Source organism: Aulostomus chinensis, chromosome 23 (assembly GCF_037954235.1).
Source record: "Aulostomus chinensis isolate RoL2024-O1b breed Wild chromosome 23, RoL_Achi_v1.0, whole genome shotgun sequence".
Lineage (NCBI taxonomy): Eukaryota > Metazoa > Chordata > Actinopteri > Syngnathiformes > Aulostomidae > Aulostomus > Aulostomus chinensis.
Genome location: NC_141342.1, coordinates 17570902 through 17591265, shown reverse-complemented (window position 1 = coordinate 17591265; position 20364 = coordinate 17570902). Strand labels below are relative to the sequence as shown.

The 20364-nt window shown below is 42.9% G+C and overlaps 1 protein-coding gene and 1 non-coding gene across 4 annotated transcripts; both read left to right on the top strand.

Moving 5' to 3' along the window:
• The first annotated feature begins 492 nt into the window (after positions 1 to 492).
• Positions 493 to 19548, top strand: eef2k (eukaryotic elongation factor 2 kinase). 3 transcript variants are annotated; one of them, XM_086194805.1, is made up of 19 exons: positions 493 to 738; positions 1399 to 1658; positions 3260 to 3319; positions 4984 to 5084; positions 8327 to 8387; positions 8705 to 8742; positions 10290 to 10461; positions 11560 to 11709; positions 11802 to 11934; positions 12029 to 12156; positions 12785 to 12983; positions 13071 to 13135; positions 14082 to 14159; positions 14559 to 14615; positions 15320 to 15451; positions 17506 to 17694; positions 17779 to 17903; positions 18148 to 18326; positions 18971 to 19548. In XM_086194805.1, exons 2-19 carry the CDS (start codon positions 1404 to 1406, stop codon positions 19078 to 19080), a joined length of 2232 nt encoding a protein of 743 aa, XP_086050931.1. In that variant the 5' UTR covers positions 493 to 738; positions 1399 to 1403; the 3' UTR covers positions 19081 to 19548. The 3 variants fall into 3 exon arrangements, with proteins under 3 accessions (XP_086050931.1, XP_086050930.1, XP_086050932.1); XM_086194804.1 differs by having other exon boundaries at positions 493 to 750; XM_086194806.1 differs by lacking the exon at positions 14559 to 14615 and having other exon boundaries at positions 493 to 750.
• A 649-nt stretch (positions 19549 to 20197) lies between these two features.
• On the top strand, positions 20198 to 20279 carry trnal-aag (transfer RNA leucine (anticodon AAG)). Its single transcript has one exon. It is a non-coding gene; the product is annotated as a tRNA-Leu (tRNA).
• Positions 20280 to 20364: the final 85 nt, after the last annotated feature.

Below are 20364 nucleotides of genomic sequence, written 5' to 3'. Positions count from 1 at the left end.
TAATAATAATGTGCCTTTTGAAACATTTGCATAATTGATTGCTATAAGTTGGTGTTTAATTCTGGCTCGATGTTTGAGGGCAAAAATAAATACTTGCACAAGTTTATCATGGAGTTAAGAAATAAAAATATCTTTGTATACAGTTTTATCCCTTCTTCTATTTTATCTACCGCGAGTCAGTTCTTTTTTTTACTGCCATGATTAGGGTGACTACTGGACTGGACAAATACGACACACCTCTTATATTCACATTTGTTATACTGCACCTCTATATAAACAATTCCGTCGCTACATCCTCTTCATAGAAACATTTGAATGCGACGTTTATTTATTTGTTTCATCAACTTCATTCACCTGTGACTCACTGACTCCGAACCTATCAACACTGTGCAATGCATGCGGAAATATATTTTAAGAGCAACCCGCTCTTCCTCTTTGACTTGTGATATTTCTGATGGTTCTGAACGCAGCACGGGAAAGGGGCGTGGCTATCTTGAAACCAATGTAGTACGTGCGGAGGGTGCAAGTCGCTGTGGTGGACTGTTGCTTGAAGAACAGCCCGTGCCGAGGCACATCCCCGGACCTGCAGGACCCACTGGAGGACCAGGACTCCGTCTGGTCCAGGAGGAGAGTTTGAAGAGCAAGAAAACCCGCTGCTTGGTTCGTCAGCGGAAAGTGTGGGACGGAAGGAGACCGAGGATTACACTGTCACAGCCTGCCGAGATAAAGTAACTGAAGGTGTGCCACGAGGTTGGTTGTTATTCTTTACGTGCAGGTAAAGCAGGTCGCAAACACGAAGCTGATTGTTTTTGGGTGGAGTTCAGATGCAACACTTTGTAATGCAATAGAGTGTAACATTTCAATGGCTTCCAACAGCAGTGTAGGAAAAATGTGCAGAGTGCTTGTGTAGATTCCTGCCAGCTGGCAGTTACACACACACATACACACACACACACACACACACACACACACACACACACACACACACACACACTGTCACTTGTCAACATGGCTGCAGTGTGCTGAAATTCTTTTGGATGTGTCACCACATGTAAATATGAACTTTGATGGACATGTGATGCTACGGCTGATAAATACTTTCTTTTTGTCTTTTTTCTTTAGATGTGGCATTCAGTAATGTGCAATTAATGGTGCAATAACACATTCCTATTTTTCATACTTCTTGTGAATATTTTTTGTAAATTGCCCGATATAAATGTTAATGTTTATTTATTGTGGATTTTGTTTATTTCTTTAAATTTATACGATCCTTTCTTCTTCCCTCTATAATTGTTGCTGAAACTATTTAGATTTCCCCTGTGTGGGATGAATAAAGTATTCTTTCTCTGTTAAGCTGCAGAGGTTTACAGTTGACAGCTGAGATGTCTTTCTTGTCAGACATAATGGAGGATGAACTGATGTTCTGCATGGAGGAGGAGGGCAGCGCTAAGAGACCCTGTGTGCAACGAAGCGCTCCCAACCAGCGGGGATCTTCACTCAGCGACGCCAACGCCAGCGACGATGATGACGATGACGAGGAGAACTTCATCTGTCCCATCCTGGATGACTCGGCCAGAGAGATCTGTCACTACTTGAAGAATCTGGTTAGCCCCCGCCAGCTGTCAAACTCCCTTCCAAAGAGCAGCTTCACATACAGGGTGAGTTGTTGCCCCGGTAACAGGAGGATGTTAGGTGTTACTAGGAATGACGGGGAGGTGAAAAGGATCAGCAGGTGAGAACCGGAGCTGTTTGGATGTTGCGGAGTGTCTGAAGTGTAGCAGCAGGCATGGGAGGAAAAACTAAATTCACTTTCAGAACCAAACAAACCCAAATCCGATGTAACCTGAATGAAGTGCTAAAAACAAAATAAGATATAATAAGTTAATAACATATGAGGAACCTCTGTACTCCTCCAAATAAATTAATATAGAGATACTTTCATGTGGATTGGGATCCGTTTTGTGGCATAAACAAAGCACAACCAAGGTTAAAAAAAAGAAGATAAAAATTAATGGATCTCTCTCAGATAATAGCAGCTCAAAAGTACAGTTGGGAATTGAAGGGAGTTATTAGTGGAATAATTTAAAAAAAACAAAAAAAAAACAGATGAAGATTCAGTAAAGATATTATAGAACAGAGGGACCCAAAATACACAATACTGACTGTACTCAAAGAGGATGAAACACAAAGACTACGTAAACTATATGTGTCTTTCTCTTTTTGTGATGACTGTGATACGGATTTATACACATACATGTTCATGAAATCATTAAAAAGTAGGTGCGCAGAGCTGACAGCAGGAAGTCTGGGATCAGTTCAGAAAATTACAGTCATCGTTCACAAGAAGTCTGACTAAGTTCCTCTTGAATCCATCATGTTAAAACAAAAAAAAAAAAAGAGCACAAGCAGACAAGCTCAGATCTGTGAGTTTAATATATACATATATTATATATATTTATACATGTTAGGTTTAGATATTGATGTCGTAATACACACATACGTGTAAAAGAAACACTCCCAAGTTTGCAAACTCATCAGTTTAGACCAAAGCAAACAAACTCCTGGAATGAAAACATCCCGAGTGCCAACAGGCTAAGGTACACTGTCGTTATTTAAACATTTTGGAAAGTACATGTACCCTGTGCAAACAAGTTATTATCTTGCGTCCACATTACTAAAATAATTAAACAAAATACAAATGTACTTAGGTGTGAGTCAGAAAAGCTCCATTTCTTTACTCTGTTAGGACTGTTCAACAAGCATGTCTGAAAGGAATGAAGTACAAATACTACACAAAAGCAACGCGTGAGGTAGAATATCTGTGTGTGCAGTCATGCAAAGTGAAGCAGCAGAAGTGTGTTGTGCACCGTTAGAAATCTCTGTGTATGCGGGCACTCACGTACTGAATGTCTGTTTATTGAAGTAGCTCAGCCACTTGGCTCGCTCAAGAACAGGAAGTTCCCCATAGAGGTTTTCAGTTCCGTCTCTCAGTGCCCCTTGTCAGGTGAAGGTTCTCCGTCATCCCAGGACGGTTGAATCAGGGGCAACTGGACTTGGTTGCTGATACTTGATGATGATCCACCTCTCATCTCAATCAAGCCCGGCCGTCCTTGATTCAACCCTCCCTGGATCAGCGTCAGGCCACGGAGCTGCTGAATAACTGTGTCTTTGTTGTTTGTTTACAGTGTCTAAATGTTAATCATGAGACGATGTTCTTTGCTGATAAAAAGCTGTTGGTTTTCTTCACTTCTCTACATAGAATGAAAATGAAAAAGAGGCAGAACCTCGGTCGTACAAGGTTTTGTCTGAGAGCGCACGGGTATGTTCCAGATCAAGTTACTTCTCTCCCTTTTAACCATCTAAGCCTCCTGTTCCCTTCACTTTACTCTCGAATTTGTTGTCCTTTCCTTCACTTCCAATGTTTTTACTTTTGCAATCGCATACCTTCCACCTCCTCTAATCTGTTGAGAATTTAAGTTTTTATGATTTATAATCCATAACCATCCTTTTCTCTTTTTAGAAATATGCTTTTCTGTCGTCTTCCCAAGAGCCAGACAAGAAGATGGATACCCTTCTGACCCACTGAACCCTGCTAGTTAGCTTAGCGCAATGCATGGTAGTGGATGGGAAGTGTTAGCATACCTTTATCAAAAATTGTCAAGTAGATCAGTTTCAGGATGTTGGTTTGTCCAGGTGTGATCAGCCTCGTCTGCTCTTACAAAATCAGCCATGATTGGTAGCAGCATCAACAAATGTTTAGCTTAGTTGGCTGAAGCCCCGGCGACGCTGTTGAGGCGCTGCGTCAAATCCCTACACCCAGTCAGGACAGTAGTTCTACAACTATAACCCTAGTAAGATCAATGCAGCCAACGATCATTTTGGGTAAAAGTATATTTGCTGACTTTTGACAGAGGTATGCTAACATTTCCCCGCCACTACCATCACTGCGCTAAGCTAACTAGCACTCAGCTGCTCCCTACTGCGCGCAGAGCAGGGATCTTTTTTGTCTGGCTCTCGGGAGGATGTTGAAGAAGTGTATTTCACTCAAGAGTTTGAGATTTTTGAAGTGCATTTATCCCTAATCAGTGGTTCCTCCCGCTTTAATTAACACTAGAAATGTTCAAGTCAGGCTTTGGAGGCTTTGCTTTAAGATGCTGCTTCTTCCGTATGAGTTTCAGAAGGCAGCCTAACCTGAAAACAACAACTACATCAGTGTATTTCAGAGCCGCTTCGGTCTCTATCACTTGATCCTGTCAGTCTTGTCACGAGTCTTTCACGCGCTCTTGCAGGATAAAGACACGACCCTTCATACCTCTTTACATGTAAATCCTTCACTCTACATGTGAAGATGGCCGCTTGGCTTCCCACTGGGCAGGGAGGGAGACACAGGATGGTTTTGGGATCAGGTTACTGGGGACAAGTTTAGATGACTACTTACATATGGTTCAGGGCTCCTACCAAGAAAGTTATTTTCTTAAAATAGCACAGCTGCTGTTGTCAAAGAAACGTCCCGGTGTGATCAGCCATTCTCCACTTGATTCTTCCGCTTCCATTCGTTTTATCCGTCTCACCTGATATCCACTCTTTATTGACTGTATGTTCTTGCTGGTCTGAAGTTTTGTCTTCCCTCCTCCTCAGCTTTCATTTCCTCCTGTTTTGCTTGCTCTTATAACGTTAACGATCGTCCAGCAGCTCCAGTTTAGATTGGGGTGTCTCATTTTTAAAGAACAGATTTTTTTTTTTTTTATGGTTTCTGAAGCCACAAGCTGATAACATTCAAAACGTCAAACAGCACCAAACTGATTAAACTTACTGAGAAAGTACAATAAATGCAGTTAATACAGAAATGCATACTTGTGTTAAATGTTGCTTTGAATGCTCTCTCTTCTTTCCTCTTTGAGTTTTCGCCGACCTGTTGTGGAAACCAACTTCATCTGAATAAAACCCTGCGAGTCAATAAGATGTATTTCTTCACCATGACAGCAAACGTGGAAGCATGCGATCGAAAAGGCAAAAGCCATGCCTGACCCCTGGGCGCAGTTCCACCTGGAGGACATCGAGACGGAGCCGTGTGTGCGCTACAGGTAGGAGTCTCCCCTTTTTGTGAGAATATTTCCAGTGTTACAGCGTCACAAAATGAATGTCATTCCCACTGAGAGTTTGGGTTTTACACAAGCTTGTTTGATTTATGTTTCATTCACTTGCCGGGGCAAGCTAGACATAAAATGAGCATAATCCCTTAAATATGACATGGCCAACGTATTAGCAAACAGCTGCTCATTTATATACCCATAGAAATATGTGCATTTTGAGTCATTTGTTTTAATGGCAGCGTGGATTCTTCTTTTAGCCCTGTTTTTGGGCTCCACCTCCAACCCCTGAGAGAAATATCAGACGCTTAAGCTGCTAAATGCTGCACAGTCATCAGTGATAAAATGTTTCAAAGACTAACATAGAAATAAGAGTTCAAATGTATGAGTTCACTCGAGGGAAGACAAAAAAGAGAGATAATAAGGAGCTTCGATTGAACAAAAAAAAGTATATCTTTTTCATAAAATGAGGGAAATGAAAGTGTTTTCCAGACGCACCCGTGCTGCTCACTCCGGCTGTGTGGCGCTGATGTGGCGTTTGTCTGCTGTTCAGTGCGGGGGCAGGTGGCGTACCAGGGGCTTTTTAGACGTTTTCTGCTCTCAGTTACTGCATCTAGAGACAATTTTGATGAGAACAGTGAACCAAAACCAGACCTTGCGACCGTAAAAGCAAAAAAGAAAAAAGGGAGCTGAAAACATTCTTAAAAAAAAAAAGGCTCTGTGGAGGTGTTGGGAGCTTTAGTGTTAGGGGAAATCTATCTATCACTGCTACTATCTTCTTTTTTTTAATTGTAATTAACTCACATTATGCATATGATTCGTCTCCACCAGGAGAACTCATTTTGGGCACTGTGACAGCAGATTTAGGGGTGGACGTGATCATTTCCTTCGACTCGACCTTTCATGAGCAAACCTTCTTTCTCTTTCTCTTTTCTTCTTTGTTTTTTTTTTTTCCCAGTTAATGGCTAAAATGCCATTAGAATGAGACCAACCTGCATCCGTCCAGAGCTCTGATAGCTCAGGTTACCTCTCCTTGACTCCAGACATTTTAAAGCAGCCACACAATTGAATGGGTAAAAGCCAAAAGCAGGAGGAGAAAGAATTCCCTTAGCTGTGTGTGCGCTCAAGGCCTGTTACATAACATCCAGGTTTTGGACTTGACTGCAAAAACAGGAGGGACTGTCCAGGCCTGCATTTACCCCCGTGCTCTCTTTTTCATTTGCTAATTTTACCCACATGTAACCTCACTCCTTCTCCCTCTCTCTTATGCCCCCCTGTAGTATGAACTAAATCTAAGTCCCAGTACACTGTGTTCCAGGGCTGGAGTGATTTGTTGAGCAGAAAAGAGCAAACGTTGCAGTGTGGAATAGAGCGCTACCCCTTGTATGGGGAGGACGAAAGAAAGAAAGACAGAATTACACAAAGAGAGAAAGAAAGAAAGCTTGTAGTTCAGTACAACTTAGCTTTGAAGACTTGCAGCTGCATCTGCCGTACATGAATCATTCATGAACTCACACAGACACACTGACCCAGACTGACTGCGTGTACACAAACATGTATCACCTTGTGTCTTCCCCAGCTTCATTCCTTCTATTTTAACCTAGAGCTTGCATCCTTATCCTTGATTAAACTTCAGTAGAAGAGAGCTAAACACCCGATCTTGAGAGAAACTCCTACAACCCACACAACCTCTGCTTCTTTCTTCTCTCGTTTTTTGTTTTTCTTTTTTCTTTCGCAGCACAAAGGAAACTGAATGCCTTGCGTGGCGCTGTGATAGGAACTTGAAGCTCCCACACCGAAAGCAGAGAGACTGTGAAATTCATGTGCTCTTTTATTAGTTCATCATAAGACCCATCCATCCATTTTCTACCTCTTATCCTGTTAAGGGTCATGGGGGGCGGAGCCTGTCGATCCCAGCAGCCTTCAGGCGAGATGCAGGGTTCCCCCTGGACAGGTCACCAGTCCATCACAGGGCCAACACATAGAGACAGACAACCATTCACACTCACAGTCACACCTACGGTCAATTTAGAGTATCCATCAGCCTCGTCCCCTCTTGATGTCTTTGGACTGTGGGAGGAAGCTGGAGTACCAGAGAGAACCCACACAGGAACAGGGAGAACATGGAGACTCACACAGAAAGACCCTGTGGTCCAGCTGGGGCTCGAACCCAGAACCTTCTTGCTGTGAGGCGACAGCGCTGACCACTGCACCCCCGTGCCGCCCATCATAAGACCTGTAAAAGATTTATTGTGGGACATAGAAGCTGCAGAGACACATTGGGTTCCGTGTTGCAGAGTGTCCAGCGTCAGGGATTTGTAGTCCAATGGTTGAAATGCGACTACAAACGCTAATTTCTTCACACGTGGTGGAGTCACAGGGCTCATGAAAGTCTTACACCTTGTTTTACACTTGAACTCATGATCATTTTTGAAATGTGGTGCTGTAAATACGGAAGATGTCAGTTGTTTTTATTTTGTAGTCAACTGGGTCGATGTGAAGTCTATAAAACGTCAAAATTAGAGAAAATGACTACCAGGATTCCATAGAGCCTTACATGACATTTTCAGATATTCTGCGAAATGTCACATTACATTTTTAGATAGAAAAGACAACAAAAAAAAAAGTAATTTAAGAAGATTTGGCTTCATAAATGTCTTAAACTGATTATTTCCGATATTTACCTCAGTCAGGGAGATAATGTTCTCAGTGCTTTTAGCAGGATTATGCAAAAGTTTTGACGCTGAGGGATGTAGCACAGGCCAAAGAAAAAATTGTTGTTGTTTTTTTTTAAACATAAAATCTTGACATTGCGTTTGGCCAAGTTCACTCAGGGGGTGGAATGTGCTCTCCACTCAGTCTGTTCACCGATTCATCACGAGAAAGAAAGTCTCTTTTGCTCCTTTTGCTCATCTGGACAACAGAATATTTGATAAACCTGGTATGAATCTCTCTCTTAAATCATCACAGTTTTACGATACAAAAGAAAAAAAACCAAAAACGTGGGGACTCACTTTCCACTCGTCTAAATCACAAATCTCACACTGTTTACTTCCATCTGGAATATTTTAGAAACACACTTGGACAGACGAAGAATTCCAGCTCTGTTTCAGATCAAGAAGACAGAACATAAACTCCATGGCCGTGCGCGTCCTTAATTCTGGCTTTTATTTATTTGGGATTTTCGTTGAATCTTTATATCGAACCCTATTTTAAGTCGTCGCAACTCTTTGCAGGTATAACGCCATCACTGGAGAGTGGGCCCAAGACCAGGTGCACATCAAGATGGCTGCACAGGTGCTGAAAATATGTTCACGCTGCAGTAAAAGAATTTGGTTTCCATCTCACATTGGTTTTCTGATTACAGGTAACATATAAAACCCAGTGGCTCAAAAGAGAGTCAGAAGTAGCTTTGATACAAAGTGTATGCAAGCAGACCAGACAATGGAGCCCAGGTTATATTTAAAGGGGTAACAGAGGTCAAAAATGTCATAATTGATCACAATGTGTAGATGGTGTCAGTAGTATTGCAGTTTTCGTCACTGTCAGTTATAGAAAATATCGCCATAAGATTTTTTTGCTAATATTTAGGTCTTATTTCTGGTTTCTCACAGCCGTTTGGGAAAGGAGCCATGAGGGAATGCTTCCGAACGTAAGTTCTTCTCTTCTATTTTCATCTGTTCTCATGCGGTTATTGCCCTCGTGTTCTGGTGGGAGACGGTTGTGGTCGCGGCGTAAACAAAACATTAGGGCCCTCCTCCTAGACTCTGGCCTACTAGTGCTGCAGGTCCACATTCTTTACATTTCTGACTCGGATCCAGAAGGCTCAGTGATGACGGCGTCAGTGGTGCCAGAGATGCTCCAGAGAGAGAGAGAGAGACGCTAACCAGGCGCTGTAATGTTTTCCACTGCGTCAGTGGGGCCTCATATTGATTCAGGAGGATTATCGATTCCCTCGCTTGGGAAACATGTTGGCACGGATCCATGGCTCTGTAGCGTTGACATGACACTGCAGAATGAAAGAGAACAGGAATAATGGTGCGATTGTTAATGTTTAATCCTCTTTTATGTGGTGACTGTAGAAAAGCATCCCCTTGTGCTGCTTCTTTGTCTCGGACATTTTCCACTCCGGCAAAACCTGGAGGAGGAAAACAGATCCGCCTACGAGCCCAGACAAGTTCTGAAAAGGTGGCTTATTTTTACTGTTGGACGTCTTTTTGTGTGCTCAAAGCAGTCCCTTTGTTTGAAAGGTACTCCGGTTTGATGCTATCAACAAAAATGCCTTTACAGAGACAAAGGAGTTGTGTTGTTTGGGGGGAAGGGGACACATGATTACACCCACCCTCTCTTTAAAGCCCTGAGTTGGGCAGGTAGTTTAAGGGGCGTTTAAAGAGACGGTTCAGCTTAAAATGAAAATTCAGTCATTACCTGCTTGCCCTCATGCTGATGGTGAACACTTGGGTTGCATTTGATGGTTTTTATTATGAATTTTTTGTTGGGATATCACTGCAACACCCTTTCATGTGAGCAGTGTTTTGTGGATTTCACCTGATCTTCCATTGGTTTGAAGGTGAGTAGATAATGGTGGGTTTTTCTTTTTGGGGGGGGGTTGGGGGTGAACTACCTCTTTAAGAGCCTCCTGTCTGTCTCTCTCCTCACATATTAACTCGGCAATGCCAGGAAAGAGACTTTGTATCACACAATGGACCTGTTCTCATTTTCAACGTCACACCCTGGTTGAACTTGATCTCTTGGAAGTTGTTGTTTGAAATGGTACGACCCAGACTCACTTATCAAGCCTCCAGCTGTAAATTCTCATCGGTCAGATAAAACATTTCCCGGCACTCCCTCATTCCCAGTGCTGTAAACTTGTCAAACAAACAGTGAAACCAGGGTAAAGCACTTTGTTATATGCTCTTTGCACATGCACTTGCACCCTGTGTTTTCGTCTCTTTGGGCCTTGTGTACCGCATAATTTATTCTTTTCTTGGTGAAATATACAGTATATTTTTGTTCTGTCTGAGTTATGCTGATCCAAGATGATTTTCTGCCATCAAATAAAAGTTTTCCGAGTCTTCGTATGTTTTCTTGCAGGTGGATGTTTTTTGATATCCTAGCTGATAGAAACTATTGAAGTCTTGTGCTACAAGTAAAACCTAAAATGCTGCATTGTGCCATTTAACTTTTGTTTCTTTTCAGGAAGAAGTTGTCTAACTTCTCACACAGCAGCAACTGGAAGTCGGCCTCCAACTATGTGGCCAAGCGTTACATGGAGACGGTGGACAGAAACGTCTACTTTGAGGATGTCAGGCTTCAGATGGAGGCCAAACTCTGGGGAGAAGAGTACAACCGCCACAGGCCCCCCAAACAGGTACAAAGATGCTCATTCGATCTCAGACAGTATTCGGTTCTTGAAGTAACAATACCGCAATGGGAAAAATACTCCATTACATTCAGAAATCCTGCATGTAAAAAAAAAATACTCAAATAAAATTCCAGAACTATTAGTTTTGGAATGTTTAAGCTTTAAAGTTGGCTACGGGTTTGGTCCCTGCGCTTTATATATAATTAGATGTAACATGTTTATGCAATTAATTTATGATTCCAGAAGCATCAGTGTGTATTTCCAATGTTGTTGTTGTAGCACCGCGGTTTGAACAGCTTTTGTTTTTTTTTTTGCAGTTTTACATCCAGGCACACCAGGTCTGTGTTAGAGGCGAGAAACAAACAAACAAAAAACCTCTTTCTCCGTAATGTTTGGTCAGACGCTGGATTATCGATCGACAAGGAGCCGTATGAGAAGTTAAGATTTAAAGATGACCTTACGTGTGTTGGACCGGTTAACTAATCGTGTGAAAGCGAAACTGCTGCGCTCTTCTTTAACGTTGGGACTATAGGGAAAGGGACGAGTAGCTAAAGCTGCTCAAACAGTAAATTTACGGTTGTAATGAAGCATGAGAAGGGGGAAAAAAAATCAGATAAACACAAGTAATCCTGCTATCAGACGAATGTGCAGACAAACCGGCAGCAGAAACACACAACCCTTTAATCCTCTTTTATCCTGATCACGGAATGATGTTTATTCTTTTTTTTTTTTTTTTCTGCATCAGCACTAAAACAAACGTTACGACTTTTTTTTCATTTTTGTTTCAGTGTTTTATCCGTTTACATTAGAATCTAAATCCCAAATACCCTGCCAACTCACAGCCAACAGAAAAGAACTGACATGCTTTTAATTGCCATTCAAATATTTTGTCCATGATTTTATATAAATTTGTATCTACATAAAAATTACATTTTTTTTTTTTTTTTGGTATATCTGACCAATAAACTGGTTTGAATCATTGAGTAACTCTTCCTGCTGCGTCACGTCGTTCATGGCCTCCACCCCAGGTTTGCTGCTCCAGGCTTCGCTGTGGAATAAAAGCTGCTCATCTGTTGTTAATCCCGCGTGTGTGAATCCTCTCAGGTGGACATCATGCAGATGTGTGTGGTGGAGATGACCGACAGGCCAGGTAAACCTCTCTTCCACCTGGAACATTACATCGAGGGCAAGTACATCAAATACAACTCCAACTCAGGTTTTGTGAGGGACGACAACATCAGACTCACCCCACAGGTGAGCTGAGCTGAGCTGAGCTGAGCTAGCAGTGCATGTTGGCTCATATTCACACTCTAACCTTCTTCATGAATCCTCTTTCTATCTGCCAGGCCTTTAGCCACTTCACCTTCGAGCGTTCAGGCCACCAGCTGATCGTGGTGGACATCCAGGGGGTCGGTGACCTCTACACTGACCCCCAGATCCACACAGACAAGGGCACAGACTTTGGTGATGGAAACCTGGGTATCTTTCTCTTCTGACGGATTAAACCAAACTGCTGTGAGTTAGAAACGACTCAGAAGACAAACGTAACATCTCGGTTCCGTCCGTCTTGCAGGTGTGCGAGGCATGGCGCTGTTCTTCCACTCCCACCTGTGCAACAAGATCTGCAAGTGTATGGGCCTGACACCTTTCGACCTCTCCCCCGCAGAGAAGTGTCAGCTGGACGGCACCAACAAACTCCTTGTAATTATCTCCACCAAAGATGTTGTCATTGTCCGCCAGCAGGACCACGCACAGATCATTTAGTGTGGAAGTGGAGCACGGGCCAGAAAAAAACCCATCAAATTCTGGGATCGATCTAAGATTTTCTTTTCTCACGTTATTCAACACATTTGTTTTATCTGATTATGTGTATTTTCATTCGTTTTTTGGGGAAAAAATCACATGGTAACTTTATGGAAAAAAGCAGGTGTGTTCATTGAGGACATTTCTAATTCTTTTGGAATCGTATCCAAACGTACATGACGGTATCAAGTGGTCTCTAAGTACCATTCTAGTTTAAAGGTATCAGAATATATATATATATATACATATATTTAACTGGCGATTCTGAAGGTTGAACAAATACCAAGAAATCAGGAATAAAATGTGTTGCATTTCATTGCGTCTTATAAATGAGGTTTTTATTTTCTGTTTTAAAAAAAGAAACTCTTAATCTTAAACATTCTGCAAATGTCAAATATGCTTATTATGACTGTAGCGTTTCCTAAATCATATAACATTATCAATTTGATATATGTACTGGAACCCATTCTCTTTCTTACAGTTATGTTCTCCATCTTTATGTTTACCCGTGATGTCTTTAATGTAGAAGTCGGCCCAGACCATGCTTAGGGGCTGCGAGGAACCCTGCGGTTCTCCTCGTGTTCGCACCACGTCTGGCAGCCGCGCTCCTCCGCTGTTTTCCCGCCTGTCTGAGACGTCGTCTGCCGACGAGAGCATGAGTGACATGGACTCGGTCCCCTGCTCCCCCCTAGTCGCACCTGGATCCGTAGGCAAGTCCCCTGTCGGTACGTGAAAGAAGACGTCGCTCGTCTGTCATACGGCGCGTCACCCACTTGGAGGATGATGTTGCACGTTTGTTCTTGTTTTCACAGGGTTAAGTTTCGCAGGAATGTACGAGCAAGAACGACTCAACAACAACAACACCGGTGAACACAAGGTGAGCAGTGAAAAGGAGGAGCAGAGATGCTGAGTGTAATTAACCACGTTGTTGAAGTTGAGTTTACAAGTCGTCAGACGTTAAAATATTCACATTGCCAGGTTCACGAGAGGGGCTTTCAGGCCAGGACTGTTGGATAAAGTACCCACTTGTTTGCGTGTCTTTACAGGGAACCTTGTTTTTAGGAACTTTATCATCACGATAGGAACCGCAAGCAACGGCCATTAGACAGCACCAGTGAGCGCCATTTTTGAAAGGCGATGTAAACACCAGTAACCTACTAATTAGCAGTGGAGAGAAACCAGAGAGAAACAGAATGGGCCGGCGCAGAATCCGGTTGCTGCTCTGCTGAGCCCCTACGCGATGGAGGAAACTGTAAGGCTCCTCCACACCTGCCGCCTTTGGTCCCGATATGCAGACTTTTCATTGAGATCCAAACCAAATTTACACGAGAGAAATTTCCCCTGGACCCTGGTCCCTTAAAGTCAGGACTCATTAAAGATGGCGTACCTATGGAATTCCAGCAGGCCTCCACGTGACATTTGTTTACAGTGTTAGGTGAAAGCAAACTGGACTAAATCCGGAGTCCACCAAACGATACGTGTGAAAGAGACCTTGAAGTATCTCAAAGGTACAAAGTGAAGTATTTCAACTGAACCCCCCCCCCCCCCTACATTCACCACACACTGAGGCAGAAACAGGAAGTTCAAGAAATAAAAGAGAACAACAAGCAAAGTGGCTTTGATAGAAAAGTGACCAGCACATACTGGTAATACTTGGCCAGTGCTGGGTTTGTCTTGATGTCAGGTGACTGGTCTGAATCTTCCGGTATGGTCAGATGAAATTCAGATAAATCTGTGACAAAGTCCCGCTGTGAATGCCGGGGGAGACCCAGTCCTGGGCTACAGTCTCGCCACCAGTAATTGCTCAGACTTTCTGTCTGCAGGAATCTGAGAGCGGCGGGGACAGCGGCTACCCCAGCGAGAGGAGGAGTGAGGGCGACCCGAACGACCATGTGGACGGGGTAAATTTAACCTCTCTTACATTTACATCTGCTCAGTCGGAACATTTCCAGGACATATTTTTCCCAGCAGGGAACGGAGGAACGTTAAATATCGACGTAACACACCCCTTCCTCAATTAAACAATGGCAAAGGAAGGTATTTTAAGACTTCTTACCAACTGGCAAAACAATATATGTTTTGAATTGTAGTCCTATTTTGAGCTGATGTTTGACATAAATATTCCATTTATCTAGATTTTGGGGGACTTTTAGCAGACTTACCCAATGCTAACACGTTAGACTTGTTATGGTGTATTTTGCTCTAATTTGTCTTTTTGAATCAGTGAGTTAACATTTCTTCTTCAAGCAGATCGATTTAAGAACAGAAGCTCTTATAACGAATATTGTATCATCACGTAGGCTCATCACCGCTACCAAAGACATTATTCTGAGTCGGATGAGGACAGTGTCAGACGGGTAAACAGACATAGAGACAACAGTGTGTGAACGTCATCATAATCACCTTCGCTGTGGTCATACAGCCTTCTTTAATCTCCCTGTTCTTTGCTCACCTTGTCCCCCACCCACCCCTCCCACACCCCACCTCTTGCCCACCAGTGAAAATCCTTCCCCACCTCCTCGTCTAAACTTAATTCCTGCTGCTTTTTGTGTTCCTTTCCCAGAGGAAGATGGTTGCTCCCCCAAGAGTCTCTGCAAACTTAAATTCACACCATCCTGACAACGAATGGGTGATTATAAGCATGGAAGGCTCAAAAGCCAGGCCTGACTGCAGTAATGCTTCGTCTCTGCTGAAACAGTCGCATGACTCTCAGCTTATGATTTGAGCAGTCCTGGATGTGTCCGTTTGCACTCTGGCTTTTTTTTTCAGTTGATTGAAACTAGTCAAAAACAAATAAGGTACAATTTGGATCCAGAACGCCATCTGCCTCTCCGTTTTGCCATCTCGCTAATGATTCTCCCCGTGTGTGTGTGTGTGTGTGTGTGTCCAGCAGAGATATACTCCTCCAGCTCTGAGCTCAAAGCCGATGAAGCGTGGATCTGGAGGGGTTCATCCCTGAGTGTAAATTGTTCTTGATTTATGGGCCGGATATTTAAAAGAACAGATTCTCACCTGCTTGTCTTCCTTCCTCTTTTATCCTCGCTGCTTTCTTCCTCTTCAGCTGACAGAGGAGAAATGGAGCTTCTACCACTCCTCTCGCGCTCATGTCCACCGACCCTCCTGTGTGGCCACTGAGGTGGAGCGACTCAACACTCTGATGCAGAAGAAGATCGGCCAGTCCATTCTCGGCAAGGTATTGCCGGGCAGGATACTCGGCTCGATTTCGCCCTCTTGCGTTTTAGAGTCAAAGCTGGTGCTGGCAGTGTGTGTGTGTGTGTGTGTGTGTGTGGGGGGGGGGGGGGGTTACACATTTATGTCAAACATGTGTCACTACTTTCCAGGCAGAACCATGGCAAACAGTGTTGCTAAGCAAGGCTCAAAATTGTAGCCCTCAATGCAACAAGAGTTGCCCGTGGCTACCAGATTAATAATCAGTCTGGGTATTAAAACTCCTGCGGTGTGGGGCCAGTTTAAGGAAACACAACACGCTTATGTAAATAAAGGTGATAATGGGTGTGGATCAAGATTAGATTCATAAAATTAGCGTGGAAACTGGAAATAAATGCAGTATTTCAATTAGTGGAAAGCGACAAAGACACCTGGTCAGAAAAGAGGAGAGTTTAAAGTAATTAACTAGAATGAACACCACCCAGTTGTATGCACTTTGTCTGTTAGCGGGATGACGCTAATGCCGTCAGGCCGATCCTCTTCAGGAAGGGAGAAACCGTCACATGTGGCAGATCCGGGAATTTCCTTCTCACTTTCTTGTTTTTGTTGTTGTTGTTGTTGTTGTTTTACAACTTCCTACAGTTTTGATAGATCCACATATTTAGCCTGCTAGATATTAAAAGGTGTCTTTTGTGAGTGGCTGTTTGTCTCTGATCTGGGGCTTTTGTCTGTGAACTCCCAACAGCTGCCGTAGTAGGAAACCAGGGCAAAAATGCTGTAGTGTGAAGAAGCCGTTAAATCTTTACAGTTGGCACATTAACTCCTGAATTATGGCCAGAAACATCACGGTGACATTTGACCACGCATGGATGTTCGTGCCGAAGAAGACATGCCCCTCCATGAATGTGGGAAAAACTGAAAACAAGACCAACAGCGTGGAGGCGTACAAGAATACAAACTGTCCCTGGATGAGTGTCAGAAGTCAGATATTACAGTTTAACAGGAGGGGCTCTTGGGCGTATGGTTTTATCTTTTGACAGTCTTCATGCTAAGCTAATCATCAGCCAGTTGTAGCTTCATACTGCTGGGTATGATTAGAGTTGCATAACTACATTCCCATTATAAAGTGCACAGGAGCAGCAAGTGATTAAAAAGACAAGGAAACAGGGAAAAAAAATTACATTTTCACCTTCGACTGATTCAATACATCCGCCACAGTGGACGTGAGTGGTGGATGCATGTCTAAATATGGACCTTCCCACTACGTCTCTTGCCGTTAGAAGACCTTAACTCCAGTTTCCAGACAGTAGAAACAGACCCCAGTGACCTGCCCTCTAAGGTTTAAATGAGCCAAGACTTCAGCCGTAGATTCAGAGAAAATAAACACCAAACCATGACAACAAATCATGTGAAAGATGATCAGGGAAATAAAAAAACAACAACAACAACCTTGAATAGTGGGGGAAAAGTCAGGTTTCTAGTATTTAGTATTCTGCGTTTAAATTGTGATAAATGTTTAGGACAATGTGATGCCAAGACGTTCCCCCAGTGGGATACCATCCGTCTTCTACTGCTTATCCTGTTAAGGGTCGCCTTCAGTCCATCACAGGGCCAACACATACAGACAGACAACCATTCACACTCACAGTCACACCTACGGTCAATTTAGAGTATCAATCAGCCTCGTCCCCTCTTGATGTCTTTGGACTGTGGGAGGAAGCTGGAGTACCAGAGAGAACCCATGCAGGAACAGGGAGAACATGGAGACTCACACAGAAAGATCCGGCGCTCCAGCCGGGGCTGGAACCCAAAACCTTCTTGCTGTGAGGCGGCAGTGCTGACCACTGCACCACCGTGGGACACCAGTAGTCTCAATGTCAGTTATAAAAACTAAGATAATATTGATAGTTGCCAGTTATTGCATCCATTACACCACACACCGTCTCCCGTCAACACAAACTGGAACAAAAAGATCACAATTTTCATCCGAATCATAAATGTCTTTAACTTGGTGATAAAGTAATGCAAGGTTGTAAGTTTTAAGCCTAATTTCATAAACATCTAGGATGTGGTTTCCAGGTCCACTTGGCCATGGTGCGCTACCACGAAGCGGGTCGTTTCTGTGAGAAGGATGAGCCGTGGGATCAGGACTCAGCCATGATGCACCTGGAGAGAGCTGCCCAGTGCGGGGAGCTGGAAGCCATCGTGGCGTTGGGGCAGTGCTGTCTGCAGCTGCCCCATCACATCCTGGCTGACATGGAGCTGGAGGTACGTCACATTTTAATTTTCTCTCCTCCTCCTCCTCCTCTCTTTTACTTTGATGCGACTCTAACATTCGCGTGTTGCTGGAAGGACTCTGCAGGGAACAGGATGAAAGGTTTCAAGTATCTGCTGCAGGCTGCTGAAGCTGGGGACAGGTTTTCAATGATCACAACGGCCAGAGCTTTTGATACTGGAATCAATCTGCCAGTTGACAGGTCGGTGAAGGGCAAGTTTTTAATTTCATGAAGTTGCATTCTATCATTTAAAGTGTGTCAAAAACAACAACAACCTAACTTAAAACAAACGGAACGTGTCCATAAGTCAAGATAACACTGCCCCCTAGAGGAATATTTGTGGGCTGCTCTGAGGAATAAGAAGCACATTGTTTTTCGAGGAAGTTTTTTTTTTTCTTCTACCAGACATTTAAACATTTCTTTTTTTTTTCCCCCCAACATACAGGAAACAGGACTGGGAAGAAGCCATACACTGGTATGATAACGTGTTGAACATGACCGACTATGACGAAGGGGGTGAGTTTGACGGGACGCAGGACGAGCCTCGCTACCTCCTATTGGCCAGAGAAGCAGAGATGTACCAAGTGGGAGGTTACAACCTCACTGCAGACCCACAGAGAGCAGGTCTGACTCCGTAATACACATCTCGCTGTACTTGTACTACATTTTAACCTCGCTCAGTATTGGAATGACTCAAATGGAATCCTTTCAACCCAAACTCAGGGAAATAGAAGGGCCTGACAGATACAGAGTTTTGGGGCTGATATCGACATTCGGCAGTGGGAAAATCCAATTATCAATAAATCAGCTGAAATATTATTGGATTCTTTTTGCTCTACTTAATGCATCAAATGTGGTTATAAAATATGTACGACAAAGACAACAATGGACTTTATCAACCAAAATGCTGGACTTTTGTACCGTGAATGAAAATGGCAGCGTTGTTAAGAATTACCAGATGGTTCAGGCTGATGGTGGAACTGATATAAATGAGTAAAAAATAAAAACAACCCACAAACAGCTTACATAAATGCTTTGTAATTCATTAGTGCTGCATTAACTAACATTTTTTTATATCTTAGACCAAAATGTTGGGCAAAAATCCCATTTGACTTTGAGACGAGGGAGCCGAACAACAGCAACACTGTCCTACTGCTCGGTTGTGGAACTCATTTCTGTACTGCTCTATTGGCCCTGCCCTCAAAAACCTGGGGAGTTTTTGATTCATGGAAATAATGTCGCTGACTCTTTACCGTCCGTCCCTGCAGGTGATCTGTTTACAGAAGCAGCAGAAGCCGCCATGGCGGCCATGAAAGGCCGCTTGGCTAACCAGTACTACATGAAAGCTGAAGAGGCCTGGGCGCTAATGGAGGAGTGATTCTGGATGGACACTTGAACTCATGAAAGGCCACAGGAGTTACATATCAGCCAGGCTGCTCTCACACAGCCTCTGGCTACAGTTTACATATTTTTTTATTCAGACGTTTTGCTAATGGTGGTTTGAGCGTGTGTATGTGTGTGCGTGTGTGTGTGCGTGTGTGTGTGTGATCCCCAAGTGTCTTTTCCTCTTTTTCTCCCTTTGTGAAGCTAAATCACATCTTTGTTTGTTTTTTTAAGTGTCTCTGTTCATATTTTTGCAGAGAACATGTTTGCATGAAAGAGGAACTCTGAAGAGGCAATGCTAAAAGAAATGGTTTACTTTCCCCACAAGCTGAACACACTTGTATTTTCGAATGTATGTAAAAAAACAAAACAAAACAACAATGCTTGGAGTATATAACTGTAAAAAAAAATAAAGTTCGCACTGCTTTCTATGGCGATACATCGTCATTACTTTCTCCTGTTGTGTGCTAATTAGGTTTATAAGCAATCAGTTATTTGTGTCCTTATCAGTTCCACATGACAGCAGCATCCAAGAGTTGAACTGTAAATTGTTCTTTAGGACTCACGTTTTTTTTTAACCATTGGAAAATAATAAACTTCCAAAAGCTTCCAAATACTACACGCCTTAAAAAAGGGGTTTCAATCACTGGGTTCACGTTTCTTTGAAATACAGTTTATCACACAGAACTTTGGAGTTACTTTTGTGTCTGTTGTGGTATCAAACAAGAAAGATTTGTGGAAAATAAAAGGTCAGAGCGAAATCGACGGGATGCTTCTATCGCGAGTAAAATGATTATAGAATAGAATGGAATAGAACGAACTTTGATCCCAGTGGGAAATTTTGACACTACAGTTCGCTAACGAAAAAATTCTCACTAAATGTGAATTTTGAGAATAAACCAAAGATAAAATACAAATGTGTTGAATAAAATAAAAAAATAAAATACCTTTATCCTAATATTTTATAATATAACTATAATTAAAAACGAGCAAACATAATAGGGTCTTCGCCTGAAGTATCTTCGGGCTCAGGCCCTAAAAATAAAGCTCCAGTAAAGCGCTGTGCACTTTATAAGGAATAAATACTCAACTGATTACTTTTAATGGCACAAGGTAGCGTGGCCGAGCGGTCTAAGGCGCTGGATTAAGGCTCCAGTCTCTTCGGGGGCGTGGGTTCGAATCCCACCGCTGCCAAGATATTTTTCTTGCACACGCTATCATTATCAACTGTTTGTAAAAGTTTTTATGAATGAGAAGGTAGTTTTAATGTATGAACAAA